Source organism: Aedes aegypti, chromosome 1, assembly GCF_002204515.2.
Source record: "Aedes aegypti strain LVP_AGWG chromosome 1, AaegL5.0 Primary Assembly, whole genome shotgun sequence".
In the NCBI taxonomy this organism is placed as follows: Eukaryota; Metazoa; Arthropoda; class Insecta; order Diptera; family Culicidae; genus Aedes; species Aedes aegypti.
The window spans coordinates 248,243,041-248,259,552 of NC_035107.1; the positions used below are offsets into that span (position 1 = coordinate 248,243,041).

At 36.0% G+C, this 16,512-nt stretch overlaps 1 protein-coding gene across 50 annotated transcripts in view; it reads right to left on the minus strand.

Moving 5' to 3' along the window:
* The window catches only part of LOC5578934 (calcium-activated potassium channel slowpoke), a 226,985-nt gene that overhangs the window by 127,242 nt on the left and 83,231 nt on the right, over positions 1-16,512 (minus strand). For 24 of the 50 annotated variants that reach the window (XM_021837453.1, XM_021837454.1, XM_021837502.1 and 21 more), the window contains exon 7: positions 9,314-9,405. The exons of the other annotated variants lie outside the window; for them this stretch is intronic. In XM_021837453.1, coding sequence (XP_021693145.1) covers positions 9,314-9,405 — 92 coding nt within the window. The remainder of the gene's footprint in view (positions 1-9,313; positions 9,406-16,512) is intronic. 50 annotated transcript variants of the gene reach the window in all.

The following is a 16,512-nucleotide window of genomic DNA, read 5'->3' on the forward strand; positions in this document are numbered from 1 at the left end:
ACTCTATTAGTAACTAGGAGGAGGGGACATGAAACAGGAGCGTGAGGGGTTCCATAACACAAGAGCCAACATGATTAGTGGTGTCCTCTGCAATTATTTATCCATCAGGATTTGTTTCTTGCTTCGAAAAGTATAACAACTAGTATGGTACGGAACTTAACTGATGTAACTGTTTTGTTGAGATGGCAAGCATGCACTTTTTAAAAACGTTATTTTCGAAACCAAGGACAATCAACAGAAAGCGAAAACCAAACCAACAAAACAAAGTCAAACCAACTAAAAACCAACACTATAAATGCTTGATAACGAAGAGAGTTATGAAACAGATCGATAAATCATCAAACTTATTTTGATGTTATTTCAACATATTCTTCTAGATTTTCGATTTTTTTATTTCGAAATTTTTAATTGCAGTTTTTTGTGTTTTTTTTTTCTTGTAAAACCTGTTGTGATTTCTGCCTAGCATTCAAAGCCTTCCGCTATTCGTCAATTGGAGAGAAACAGGCAAAATTTGCATCCACCGAGGATCAATAAGTACAGAATGACAAGCCACAAAAATTAGCCAAGATACATGCCGCCAAGAAACCAATGCCTTATCGAAATGTGCGTTCATTTGCTTTGATCAAATCAAGTAATTGAAGAAAAGAAATAATAATTCGTATGTGCGCGAAATCGATATGCGTAGGATACTTCTAGGTAAACAACGAACAGGGTTGCAATCTGAGTTGCTTCTGAGAATTTTGTCAACACAATTGAAGGTACTGTGGGTGGTCTGTAAAGTTTCCGAATAGTATGGACTAGAATCAAGTATTTTGAGTGATTTTCTTTTCTGTTGGATTTGTATGTTTCGTTCATTATTTTCTGCCGCCACAATACACTAGTATAGGTTTCGATTTGATGGAATGGAAGCAGCATCTGTTCGAGCATCTTCGACCCCAAAATGCGTACATGTGCGTCTAGTGGGGATTGAGATTACTTTCCGGGTAGGCTTTTCGTTATCTGATGAAATAAATCAAAATAAATTTGCTGATCTTATGGTTTCGAGTGTGGAGTTATCAACAGTTCGTGAAAATTTTAATTATGCTGATTTGAAAATTTGCTAAGCTATCCTGTTTTGTTGTCGAAGCGTAGGAACCTTTTTGACTAATTTAAAAGATTACTGTGGTTGAACCTATACAAAATATTATTCCCAACACAACTATCATGTTCGTCCCAAAAATTAAAAATAAATAAATAAAGAGAGGAAATAATGGTACTCGGTAATGTTGAGATTAACGATGAAATACTGCAAATTGAACGTAAATCAATAGTAAATAGCTCCCAATCAGCCTAAACTGCTATGTGGCGCTTGTTTCAATTGACTAAGAATAAACAAGAAACTTCTCCAGCATCAATCCAAAGAATCAAGCGGGAATATTACATCAGAAACTCCTCCACGGAATCCATCTGAAATTCTCCCAGGGACTCACAAAGAACTCTTCCTGACATTTCAACCGGAATTTTCCAGAAAATCCAAAAGAACGGCCAAATGAGATTTTTCGAAGAAATTTCTATTGAAATCTCTGGAGAAACTCCTGGTGGAATCTTTGAATGAAGTCCTGATTTCATTCTTGAATTGACTCTTGGAAAAAATCCTGATGAAATCCTTGTGAGAATCTCTAGTAAAGTCTTTGGAGGGGCATTTCAATGTGGAGATTTTTTGAAGAAATTCTTATTGACCTTTGGAGAAACTCCTGGTGGAATCCCTGAAGAAAATCCTGGTTTCAATCGTGGATTGATTCTTGCAAAAATCCCTGATAGAATCTCTAATAAAGACCTTGGAGGAATTCCTAGGGGAATCCCCTTGTTGAATTTTTTTGAAGAAATTCCTCGAGAAACACCTGGTGCAATCCCTGAAGAAAAGCCTGGTCTGAATCTTGAATTCATCTTTAGAAAAAATCCTAGTTGTATTCCTGGTAGAATTTCTAGTACAGTGCTCCTTGTGGAAATCTTATATACTGTTGAAATCCCTGGAGAAATTCCCGATGACATCCCTGGAGCACATCCTGACAAAATTCCTAAGAAATTTATGGTGGGATATTTGAAAAATTTCTTCATTCCGGGTGGAATACCTGATGAAAATTTTGGTAGAATCCTTGGAGGAACTTCGGCTGAAATTCTTTCCCAGTGGGTATGCTGGATTTTATAACTGGTATAATCTTTGGGGAAATTCTCGGTGAAATCTATTGGGGAATTTCTGATGAAATCCCAGAAGGAAGTCCTGGAGTATTTACTGTTGGAATTTCTTGTAATAATACTGGAGTGTATACTGGTTTATTTCCTTGGAAAATCACTGTACATATCATTGGAGTATATACTGACAATCTTCACAAGATACGTTTCCGAGCAAATATAAATGTGACCATTTTCACCAGAGAACCAAGTTTCCTGAATATCCCGGGACGTGTCCGATACGGTCAAATCCCTCAAAAGGGCTTTCTTCTATCATGTTTTGAAAAATCATGAAGATGGACATGTCGCAAGACAGGTTTCGAGCAAACAAAAAACTGACCATTTTCACCGAAGAACCGGGACTCCGGAACACCCCGGGACGTGTCCGATGTGGACAAAATTCCTCAAAATGTCTTTCTACTATTATGTTTTAAAAAATCCTGTAGTTTGACATCTCGTAAGATAGGTTTTAGAGCAAATATAAAATTGACAACTGACCATTTTAACCGGCGAACCAGCTTTTCGGAATACTCCGGGGTGGTGGTAGGTCATTTGGCATAAAGTCGTTTGGCATAAAGCCGTTTGGCATAAAGTCGTTCGACATAATGGTCTGATGAGTCTGAAATCAAGAATTTCTCAATTTGTCGTTTAAACGTTTTTATTGAATCTTTCTGATGACATCAGGCTTGTTTTGGAGTCAATTGATACAAAATGACACTTTATTCAACAATCATTCGCTCTTGAATAAATTTAAGCATATTAGGAAAGTTATTGCCAATAGTATTTTATTATTTATCCAGAAATTACCCTTCTTTCAAATATTAATTCTTCTTTTGAGTTTTGCTATTGCAACAAACTTGGCACTGAAGATTTTTATATATTTGGCACAAATTTACCCTTCTTTTAATTGTTCTTTTTTTTCTAAATATGATGTAACCATAATTATAGGTATGAAAACTGTTGATTTAAAATTTCAATAAATTTCTCCTTCTTTTATGCATAAGCTGTTCTTTGGAGCTATATTTTTCAAGTATTTTTGTTTCCAACTGACAAAAGGGCGACAATCGATAACATTGATCTGCTCAAATTATCAGCGAAAAGAGAAATCGATTACTGCAGTTACTTCAATGGGTTGTGCTACTTTTCCCCGAATGTCGGTTCTCCGAATGTCGTTTCTCCGAATATACCGTTTCCCCGACTAGCCCACTTCCCCGAATTTTTTTTTAGCACTCATAATTGTCGTAACTTTATACATTTCAGGATGGTGAACGAACTGACCATCTAATATGCACCTTTCTTTATTTAATTGGCGGTTCTTTCGAGTTTTACCGTCCTCAGCATTTTTGCCAACACGTGTATAGCCGAGAATGACAGAATACTTCCTTCTTTTGACTGTATATCGTTCTTTCTCGTCACCACTTTTCGGGGAAACCAGTCATTCGGGGTAATGGTATTCGGGGAAAAGTATGGCACAATCACTTCGATGATTGTGAACGCACTTTTTTATGTCTTTTCGTTTTATTATGCCACAATAATTTTTCTCTCGATAATAGACGGTGTTTTTATGTACACTTCCAAAATTAGAATTTAAATTAAACCGTTGAAAAGTTTTACCATGAACATTTTTTTAAAGATGTGTTGTTCATTTGAGCTATGTTGTGGAAACATTTTATTTTTGCGTTAGAGGCTTGAACATTTTAAACGAAAAATAATCTGCTCTCGTATATAGGCTATTTTTGCATTAAGTCGCATTGATAGATCTTTGGATTAGAGCTTTTGATATTTTGCAAAATAAATTCCATTCTTTTATCAAGTAATTTTCATCGAGTGTTACGTACAAACTGGGACAGAGATTGATCTGCAGCGAAATATTCTATGAGCGTCCCCTCGATGAATAACTGCGAACTTGCGTTGCTAATTTACTGTTTTCAACAAGCTCAAAGATACTCTGTGTTCTGAGATGTAGAGACCCGTCACGAGTTTCATTTGTTAATGCTCTCTAATGTCACAACAATTTTTGAAATTCTTAGCTTGGAAAATCTCTGAACGAACACCACACTTGTTTGGAACCTACCAATTTTTTTTGCTATGGGCTCGGTGGTATTGATCTCGGTAAAAGCTTAAAAAATGCCTATATTTATTTTTGGTCACTTATTATGCCAAACGGCCGTTATGTCAAACGACCATTATGCAAAACGACTTTATGCCAAACGCTTTATGCCAAATGGCTTTATGCCAAACGGGGTACAATCCTCCGGGGTATGTCCGATGTGACAAAATAGCTCAAAATGTCTTTCTACAGATCATGTTTTCAAAATTCATGAAGTTAAACATGTCGCAAGAGAGATGAGCCAGCCTCGGGCTGCAAATCTCGTTAATAAAGATAATAATAATAATATGTCGCAAGATAGGTTTCCGAGCAAATATAAAATTTACCATGGTCATCGGTGAACCGGGTTTTCGAAACAATCCGGATCTTGTCCAATCTGACCAAAATTCCTCCAAATGTCTTTCTACTATCATGTTTGGAAAATTATGTTAAGTTAAGTTCGACATTTCGCAGAATAGGTTTTAGAGCAAATATAAAATTGACCATTTTCAATGGAGAACCGGGTTTCCGGAACACGCCGAAATGTGTTCGATGTGGCCAAAACTCCTCAAAATGTCTTTTTACTATCACGTTCACAGTTCCTCAAAATGTTTTTCTACTATTACGTTTTGATAAATCATGAAGTTTGACATTTCGCAAGATAGGTTTCATAACAGATATTTTCACGGGGAACCAGATTTCCGGAACAATCCTTAACATGGCCAATCTGGCCAAAATCCCACAAAATGATCTTCTACGATCATGATTTGAAAAATCGCTCAAATTGATCTTGGACGATCATGTATTGAACAATCATAAAGTTTGACAAGTCGCAAGGTAAATTTCCGAGCAGATATAGAATTGACCGTTTTCACCGGAGAACCGGATTTCCGGAACTCCCCGAAATGTGTCCAATATGGTCAACATTATTTAAAACGTCTTATTTTGGGCTTCATATTTCATATCTCAATATCCAGTTAGAGAACCGTAGTAAAAGTTGGTTTTCATGGCTACTTCGATGGTTCCTAGGATCGCATTTACACTAGTTCTATGTTCTACCACACAGTTCGAACGAAACGTGTAAATTTCTGAAACATATAATGCACATCATTGGAGCGTGGAACATCATGGATATTTACAGAATATGTCATGTAAACTTCAATTATAAGGTACCGTGGGGTAAGTGGATACAGGAAATTAATAGTCAATATCATTGTTATGTACAGCTAACGTGAATAATGTAATTCAAACTTTTTTCTACGGATAACAAATGAGGGACTAATATATTTCAAATTGTCACATATTTCGATTTTTCTGATTCTTATGTATTGAGTATGAGGGACTTGAAAATTTGCGCCAAATGATGCACTTGCCCCACCATGGTGGGGTAAGTGGATCACCAATAATAAAAATCTGTTCTCAAAACAAATGTGGTGTAATTATGTATAGTAAGAATTATATTACTCTCGTTATTATTTTTAATGCTAGTTTTGTTGCATTTTGATACTTTAAAAATCAAAAAGAAGCTTTATTTTATCAAAACATCATAAAACATATTTATACATGTGTTCACACTAATTTGAACAAAAAATAGTATTGTAACTAGAATAATTTGAAGAAAATTCATCCATTTAAACATAAAAGTTACACAGAAGTTGTAGGATTATTCCTAATGATGTTTTCAAAAAATATTCGTTGTTTAAAAATATGAGTTACTTTTTTAACAAACTGAAATCATTTTATCCTATTTATGATTATATTTGTATCTTCTGTCTAGAATAGTTTATATGGTCAAATTAGGTACGACAATAAGCTTTCAATTGGAAAAATTGTATATTTTGCTCTTTTGCAACTCAGCTTAGATAATCCACGAAAAGTTTTGATTGAATTTTGCAATATTCATTCTTTTATATATTTTTATACCAGAAAGATGAAAAAAAACTTTTAGATGGATTAATTCAAATTTTCTATGGTCAATTTGACAAATTTAAGCTAGGAATGCAAAAAGTTGAAGGGAAACAACATTTGCGGATATTAAAACGTATTCAAGTTCTCGTAAGCAGTCTGCCAATAAATGATAATAATAATTGATCCACTTACCCCACACCTTCAAAAAGTAGGGGTAAGTGTACCATGTCCAATATATCGGTAATCTATATAAATAAAAATGGAATGGTGTTTGTATGTCACGAAATGGCTTACGAACAGGTCAACGGATTTGAATGATTCTTCCTCAGTTTTGTTCGTCAAGGGTTCCGACGTGTTCGTGTGTATAAAAATCCCAGGATATTCACCGGGAAAGTTGAAAAAACGAGCGCGAACGAAACTGTCATTTTATATGGGACGATCAAAAGCGTTTTTCAACAGCCTACTTGATGGCAAGACGAAGTTTGCCGGGACCACTAGCTATTTATGAAAATCACATATTTTTCATTGTGATTCATTCAATTAGAACTGAAATGCTCACCACGTGTTGAAAAAACTACTATTATTCGATTTTAGACAGAGATACGATGATTTTTTTACTGATGGACAACAACTTTCAAATTAATTTATTTTTGCAGGTGAAAAGTTTGATTGTGTTGGTGTACGTGTAGTACCAGTTTTGCAATAGTATTAGTGTGGACATAAGAATATAACCTAAAACGAAGCAATGGTGCAAAAACATTCAACATATTCAAGTAATTATGCTTAGTATGGACAAATGATCCACTTACCCCACTGATATACTTCCCCCACTGTACCTTATGTCATGTAATTCAGCAGGATTGTGTGTGATTAAATGACATATAACACATTTTTACATGATTTCAGACTTAAATTTACATGACGTCACGTTTACATCGCATAAATGAAGTTTACATGACGTGTAAACTCCATTATTTTTAACTGTGCAGTGGGCCCGGCAAACTTTGTCTTACCATCAAGTTGGCTGTTGAAAAACGTTTTCCCCACTATTGCGTAAACTTCCAAAACTTTTTCTTAGCACAAACACGTTGTTACTCTAGATTTAATTACATACAAACACTATTCCATTTTTATGTATATAGATAACTCGATACCTCCCGAACTTGATGGTCCCTTCAATATCGAGCTATGTAGAGTTGACTGTAGTTCTGAAAAAATCGGTTCAGAAATGTAGAAGTTATGTTTTTGTTAAATTAAAACGTAAGTATCCCAATCGGACGTTCACAGACTAGTAGATAAAATATTGTAACTTTCCTAACAACATTTTTTCTCGCAATTTCCTTCGCAGGAAGAATGGACATTAGAATGTAAAAAATTTCACTTTATCAGAAAATTTGGGGGCTCAACCTCCAACTTCTTCTTCTTTCTGGCGTTACGTCCCCACTAGGACAGAGCCTGCTTCTCAGCTTAGTGTTCTTATGAGCACTTCCACAGTTTTTAACTGAGAGCTTACTATGCCAATGACCATTTTTGCATATGTATATCGTGTGGCAGGTACGAAGATACTCTATGCCCTGGGAAGTCGAGAAAATTTCCAACCCGAAAAGATCCTCGACCGGTGGGATTCGAACCCACGACCCTCAGCTTGATCATGCTGAACAGCTGCGCGTTTACCGCTACGGCTATCTGGGCTCCAACCTACACTGTTAAAAATAATGAATATTACACGTCATGAAAACTTCATTTATGCGATGTAACCATGAAGTTATGAAAATTTAAGTCTGAAATCATGTAAAAGTGTATTCTGCAGGATTACATGACTTCAAATTGAAGTTTACATGACATATCATGTATGTAAATATCCAAATCATGTCACTTTAAATATATATTTTTTTTTTTAATTTTAAATACGTTAGTAGCTGATTCGGTTTAATACATCTTCGAGGACATGTGTCATTCAGTTACGTCCACAGTGATTTTCATTATTGTTAAGAGTGCATTATATGTCTTACACGTTTTGTTCGAACTTTGTGTTATAATCAAACATTTGTACATGTATTATTGTGACTATTGTCAAGTCCGACTTTCGTGAGTTATGTCAAACAAATATTTCAAGCTCAGTAAAATTTCGTAAAACCCATAGTTTTTATATTTTTTGCAGATCCATTGCACAGGAATAAAAATCCATGTAAGTTTCAGCGTAAAATAATACACATGAAAGGAATGTCAGATTTGTCAGAGTTCTTCCCGTACAAAAGTTTGATTGTTTGATCCTTGGCTACCATTTGGAAGTTGAGCCCCCCCGTTTTCTAGAAACATGTAATTTTGGGACACCCTAATGGATATTGGCTGTCTGGAATGATGTATTTATATGATAATGTATACTACACAGCATGGTGCTGGTGTATACTCATCTGAGCTAAGACTGCATCAGTTTTGGCCCTTATGTGAGGAGTGCAGTCAGCACTTCTACAGCACGTAATGCGAAAAAAATATTCTTCCGTGCAGATAGCCAGACGCTATTGTTTTGTCCGTCTCAAGGTCGAGGTTAGTTATGTCATGTCAAACTCAAAATGAAGAACTGAATTCAGTTTAACTCTCTAAACCTTGTTTTATTTATTATGTATTGTACCTATCTTCGACAGTGAACAGGATAGCTTTACCATAGAATCTGATTTCATGTTTGCAAATAGTGCCCAAAACTCAACCCAACATTCGAAACCAACAAAATGGAGTGTGGTTGTGAGTGTCAATTTCAATCATTATTAAACTTTCGGAATGACCAAAACTAGACAGGAAATCTAGAGTAGACGTTAACGAAATAATAAAGAAAAAACTTCCAAAAAGTATAAAATACAACCAATTAGTCAACGGAAAATGGAAACGGAACTAAACATGACGCAACGTAAACGGAACGAATACAATTAGGAACGAGAAGTGAAATCATAATGTGGACGAATGATAACGCAAAACCAACGCATTGACACTGGAAATCGAACCGAACGGAAGTTGATAGTAAACAAGGATGAGAAAAATCAAAAAAATGACAAACGCATAAAGGAAACCAAAAACGGAAAACTGGAAACAATAGGTACGCCCGTGTACCTTCGTCTAACGTCCTTCGTGTATTTGCCGCCATACTTATTTCGTTGCGCCGCTAATTCTGTGATCTCCGGAATCCAACTGGCAAACACCGCCTAAAGTGGGGTAGAAGGAGGAAGAGCATTGCCAAGCAGAGAAACATATTGAATATACATTTGGGTTTTTGCGTGATTTTGGTGGTCGTTTGAGGTTGGTGGTGACGTATTGCTAATAAAACTACTTGAGTGATTTTCTTTTCACGCATCTTCAAAGTTTTCATCCATTTGAGAATGAAACTATTTGCTTGGTTTTCGGTTTCGTAAGCACTCCGCTGCCGACGTTTTCTTTCCTGTCGCCCCGTTGCCATTTTCAGCAACGCAAACCGTGTTAAATCGTGAACTTATAAACATTCAGACAATTTCAAACGACGGATATGGTTTCAACCAATTTAGTCAGCTTTAAATTATTTGGTTCCTTATAATTATTTTATCAACTCTTCCTGGGTGTTAATCAAACAAAATTAACTAACTAGATTAGACTTAAGTGTGAAATCTGTGAGATAGACTTTCAAATAACTACTACAATAGACAGACCAAAATGATATTTGTAACAAAAAAAAGTAAATCAAAAAACCTCAACCGAAGCAAAACACATCGAAGAAGACAAGAAAAAACTCAGCGACAAAAAAGGTGGCAGTATCCAAAATCTCCTGAATTCAAAACTCGAGACAAAAGTATCATCTATAAGTGGTTGGATTATATGTAAGGGGGGATCATCGGAAAAAAACGACCAAAAACGGAACTGTTGAGACAAAATTAAAACCTACAGGCAAAACAGAGGCAAGAAAACTGGAAACAACAGAGCATTCGAATATATTTTTAAATCGTTGTGGGTGTGTGTGTATTATTCACTAGGACCAGGTCATTCCGCACTCGGTAGGAGTTACGAAACAATAGCTTGCGTCGTAGGATTCGGAGAGCACGGAGCCTTGAATTCAATATATTGTAAGTAAACTGGACTAAGGGAAGACTTGCAATTAGATCATTCTCAAGGAGATAGTTAGATTCAGAGATTTTATTTGCAAGGACAATCTAAAATATTTACACAAGTTAGTTTATCAGCCGCAGGTGATATGTGTGAGTGTGGAGTGCGTGTGATGTGATAGTGTTTAGGAGTAGGATATTTGCTTCTGAGAACTTTGATAGACTTTTACTTCAATATTAACAACTGTACAAATACATATTTTTTACAATACGTAAACGGAATATTGTCTTTGCATTTTAAGATATATGTTGTTTGAAATAAATGCATTACATTGTTGTTCAAATCAAATGGTCATTATCAATCTACTTTTAAAAATACAAGTTGTAAACATTGTAACTTTTAAACATACAAAGCATTTTATATTATAGAATAGGAACATTTTTCAAATTCTTAAACTTGTATCTGTAATCCACATTAAGGTGAACATAAATCATAGCCAAGTCTCAAAACTTCAAAAGCACAAATCTGAAGAAGAAGATAACTATTCACGCTGTAAATTTGATCGACTGATCACAGCCATGGAGTGACCAATTAATCAAGTTTTCAGCTCAAACGGATATCTGGCTCTCCAGATTTGTGATCTTGAAGATTTGCGATTTTGCTTCGTTTGCTTACCTTAAGAGAATCTAATCTGTTATATTCCAATATAAGAATAAAATACGTTGTCATTCGGAAAGTGTAATAGTTCGCGAACCATAACAGTTCGTGACACATCGCATTCGGAGAGCCCTATGAATGTAAATATTCACTCTCTCGTTCGGTACGTGGCACGAGAGCGTTCAAGAGCAGCAACTCATACCGTTTGTTCTTATCTGACATTTTGGAAGAACACTGAAAACAAAATACACTCAAAACTTGAGTTTATATCAAGTGGCGTGACAAAATCTCGGAAACAGGAAATATTTGTTTTTTTTTTGGATTCCAACTAAAAACATTTAAAAATTGAGTAAACAAGCTTTTGGTACTAAAATTGGGACAGAACTTAAAGACCACATCATGATAAATAGGGTGGCTTGTTGAATTTTCAGCAGCTTCGTTATTTTTGCTACAGGAGGTGTTCTCAAACTTGTGGGACTCAAAGTTGCATTTGGCATAATTGACAAACTCTGTATAACTTAAGTCAAATTTTAATTGTTATCAAAATTCTCATCATTACTCAGTAGCAGAATGTCTAAATAATGCAATACATGATATCCCGTAAAAATTGTCCAAATGTCCAAATTATATACCCTACTCTATACCTTTCTATGACTTTTTCCAATATGTTTGGTTTCATTTTTCAGCCGAATTCTAAAATACATACACTTTTTAAGGGTTTTTTTTTTCAAATACCTGTACGTGTAACATAACATAAAGAAACTCCAAGAATTTTGAAAATATTTAGCACTAACTTTGGAACTCCACATTGATTTATTTTATCAAAGGTATAACTTCAATGGCTTTCGTTTGTTCAAGTTATTGCTCCAAATAAAGGCCAATATGTATTATTTGTTCAAACTCATAAACATTATACACTTCACAATTTTGAACTGATGGATGAATGCAACACATGGGCAAAATGAGTTTGGACATATTGTCTTCCTATGATTAACATTTAAGCTAAAATAGATCTTTTGTTTTTCGGTAGTTTTGTTCTTGCGCTTTGTCATTCAATTTTCTGTCACATATTTTATAAATATAATAAGAATGAATGTAGTACACATCCCTATAAATGTAATAGTTTTGATCAGGGTTGGTAACCATCGGTTTCGTCACTGACCGATGACGAAAAGTTAAATAAAATATTCAGTGCGTATTATTCAAGCTGAACGTGTTCGACGAAAACACAGCCAGAGAGAAACAGCAAAGATTTTTCGTCGCGACGAGGTGCTTGGTTGCTGATAGTTGAGCGTCTTTGTTGCGCTGAGCTGAGGTAGTGACGAAAACTTTTCATTTTTCGTCACAATCACTGATAGTCTGTCAAATCCGGCGACTAATAACAACTCTGGTTTTGATATTTCTCGTGTATTTTTTGTCCAAAAAGACCTATGTAGCATTGAGAGGCTCTCTTTGTTTACTTTCTCTTTCATCAATAGCTGAGCCACATTAACCTCTCCTTCCGAGTTTTTTTTTTGTATGAAACACAATACAGGGACATAGTCTTTTCAAATATAGTGAAAAGCTTCCCAAAAGTTTTTGTGCTAATCAAAAGAGAGCGAGAGAGGAGAAAATCATTGTACCATAGGTCCTTTCGAAAAGTTACACGAGATTTATGAGGGAATGAACTAAACGTGTAATGGCCTCAACTACAGTGTCGGACAAATAAAATGCACCAAAGCCGTTTTCCCATACAAAATGGTCAACTTCAGGGAGCTTCTCAACCAATTATTCTCATTTTTCTGTGACGAACTACAAATTACCTCAATTTTTGATAATTATTGTAAAAGTTGTTCGATGTCTTCAGCGCATTTGGTCCTCATCACTAAACAAACAAATGCGCTGAAGACACCAAGATGCTACGACACGTATTTTTTCTGCTACATCACTTTGTGCCTTGGTGCATTTTTTATGTCAAAATTCAACCTATCTGTAAGTTTTGAAATTCCATGTCATATTGAGAGGCTTCATATTGCTAACAGTAGTGAAAATGTTCAAAAGTGTAAACCGCTTGTTTTACGTGAACGTGACAGACTCGCGAACAGACTTGGTGTGAGTAAGTTCGCACTCGCCTGCTCGTGAGAACATACCAAACAAAATAACAAAATAGCAAAAGTTCGCGAAAATTTACTCGCGAGTAATCGAACAAAGTGTGATTGGTTACGTGTGATCTTTCAAAAGACAAATCAATTGTATTTCCATCAAATCGGCAGTTAACTATCAGTTTGTACTCAAAAACCCTGATCACCAGAAATCTCAGAGGGCAAAAATCTTGTTTTGTCCACAAGCGCATTTGCTCTGAACAGCTCCAAACACGTTCAAATATCGCTTTAGCTTCGTCTACTCGCGAGTAAATCAGCTTTTGGATGCTCGCGAGCATTTTATTGAGTTTTTGTTCTGGTTCAGCAGACACGATCGCAATTTCTATCATTTTAGCGAAGCAGCTCCATACTTTTCTTGGTCTCGATTTTTTGCGAATTGTACTTAATTTTGTGTAACTTATTTTTAACGTGTGCAGGCTTTCTTGCAAAGATTAGGATCGTGTTTACTTGAAGAAACACTTCAATAATAATTAATATGCCAACATGTTTTCTGAAATATCGTACCATCCAAGAGAGCATTTTGCAGATTTGGCTATGCACAGGAAGCAAATTTACTAGAAAAGATGCATTTAGAGCTTAAGAATCAAACATCAGACATAAACTGTCTTCTATATTGTTTGTATTAGTAAGGCCAGTGTTGTAAACAACCACGACAGTCGTAACATTTTCGTTAACATCTCTAAATTTTGATATAATGAAGTTCAATATTTTCATAGCAGTAAACACTCAGCTATTCAGCAATACCAACCTGAGGATCAAGCATTTTTTTCGGTTTTTGGTTTTAAACCTGGGTCAGAGCTGACCCGAATCGCAATAAGCGAACAAAAACCGGATCCAGGTTCGAGTCATATCGACTTTATCATTCTTACATTCGAACTGTCAGCCACATAGTTTCATCAAATTTTACTTCTTTGAGTTCAAAACAGAAAAAAAGGAAAGTCTCAATAATAATTTAATGGATAATGTCGAATGCTTTCGTAAACATCTCTTGTTACTATTATGTTTCTATAATCGTTAATTTTGAGAATTACTAAAATGTAAACAATCAATTTTTGACAGTTGGAGCCTGCTTAGGTTGGATCGCAAAACCGGGTCCGACACGATCAAATAAAAAACGGTTCGACAACTGTTAGTGCGGATCCAGGGCGAAACTAGGTACGCTCCAGCAATAAACGAAAACGCCATAAGCTGACATGCAGTGCTTGAACCAGAGCTCTAAAAATGTACTAAAACTTTGAAGACTCACCATATGCTTATTGATTTCAAAACGGCATACGCCTCAATGAAACGAAAAAAGCCTGTGGCGAAACATGTCTGAACATGGTGTTCCGGTGAAACAAATGAGGCTGATACGTGCTAACGCTGGATGGTTCGAAATCAAGTGTGCAGATTGCAGACGAGGTGTCAACCCGTTTCCAAATTTACTGTCCAACATTGCAATCGAGGGTGCTTCACACGATCGCACATGCTCCAGGACTTTGCGGGCGCTATCAAGCTTATTGGAATCGACGCAAGCCAATGGAGGAGGCCGTGCATTTGAAAGGAGAGACAGTGAGGATAGGCCTGACCATTAATTCGGACAAAACGAAGTACATGGTTATAGGTAGCTTAGGTCCCACAACGGAAACAAAATTCGTCCTGTTTAAAACATTAATTCTTCCGGTAGGTATCCACGGGCACGAAGCGGGCACTACTCGGTGGGAAACTAGAAAATGGTATGTGGCGCAGACGCACGAGTTATATAAAGTGTATAAAGATGCAAATGTTACTAAGCGTGTAAACCCAAATAACCACTAGCCCGCTATTTTGTCTTTTTGGGCTTATAGGGCTATTATACGGCTAATATAAGTCATGCCAGCTGTATAATAGCATTGTATTAGCAGGCGGGGTAAACTAAAATGCTATTTGATTACTTGAGAAATACAATAAAATTCAGTGAAATGGTCACTTAGTGCGAATGTCGGGAGGAAGTGAATTGCGAAAATAATATTCAGCAGAGATCCAGGTAGAAGTAGGCGACTTCATAGAAGACCACAAATACGCTGGAAGAGGACCTGGCGACCCTTAACGTTCGAGGCAACTGGAGAAGAATCGCCAAAGACCGACGAAGATGGGCTCTAAAACACGCCCGGCTATGGTGTACAAGGTAGGTAAAGTTATAAAATCAGTTTTTGTGGACCACTCTATGTTGATTTTGACAAATTGCTAAAAAGGTTAATTCAAGAGCTGTAGAATATAATTTCTACTAATGAGAATTGAAATAAAGGACCTATTATTGCAAACAGACACAGGGCTTTTTAATGTAGAAGACAGGTTTTGCCAAAAGATTCATTCTAAAGCTCTAAATGCATACACAAATATTCCCTGGTAAATTTGCGTCCTGGGCCACTGGAAATTGACGTCCAACAATGTTTATATTTTTTACTAATTTAATCCACTCGTTTATACTGCTTTGTTAGCGTACACAACTAAAGCTAGAAGATTTTGGAATAATAGTGTGATATATCATTTGCTTCCTAATCTTGCCGTCGGCATCATCGCGACGTTCAACTGTTTAACAAACTTCATGTAGAAACCCTTCAAATTTTGGCGTTTTATAACAAGGCGTATATCCAAGAAACCGAAGGGATTCAAACTCATCAGATTCGGATTATGAATCATCCAGCACAGGAATTTATCACTAAAGTAGCAGTAACGTAAGATAAATTCGATATTAAACGCAAACTTTTACATTTTTTCGAATGAGAAACCAAATCAAATAAACTATTATTTCATCCAAAATGAAAACTCAACTGCAACTGCTCTACCGAGTTAAGCATTGCACAGTCTCACATAAGAACGCTAACTTCTAAACATCGATTGGACAACGAAGAAAAAATACATCGATACATGGCAAAACGATTGCATCTATAGTTTGATGTGCACTACACTTGTAATAGGAAAAACAAATTTGAAAATGTTGAACCCGGAAATGTGGAATGCGTGTCTAGTGTGGAATGTGGTGTTCTGACTAGTGAGTGATCGCAGCTGATAACTTTCGAAGTCGAACCAAAATTTTGACAACTCAGGCTTATGCTTTTCTCCGTCCTATCAGCTGTTGGTCTGAATTATGTATGTACTCTTGTTGGTTGCATTCCTGTTGTGCTAAAAATCTAACAGTATTGGGATTAACGCAACTTGCTTCAAGTTATTTCTGTTTTTTTTTAATTAAATATAATTTTAAAATTTACGTACATCATAATGGCAATCTATTTCAATCAATATGCAGTTCTACAAAAAGTGTGACAACGATATAATAGTAATGAAAAAAAAGGTATCAAAGTCTATCGCTAGGGGTGATCGCGAGTACTGTTTGCTCTTGCTGAAAGCTACACGATTTGTCACAGCTCAGGATTGCTTCGCGTGGCTATTCACTATCTCTATCATCTAACACCTGGGGGA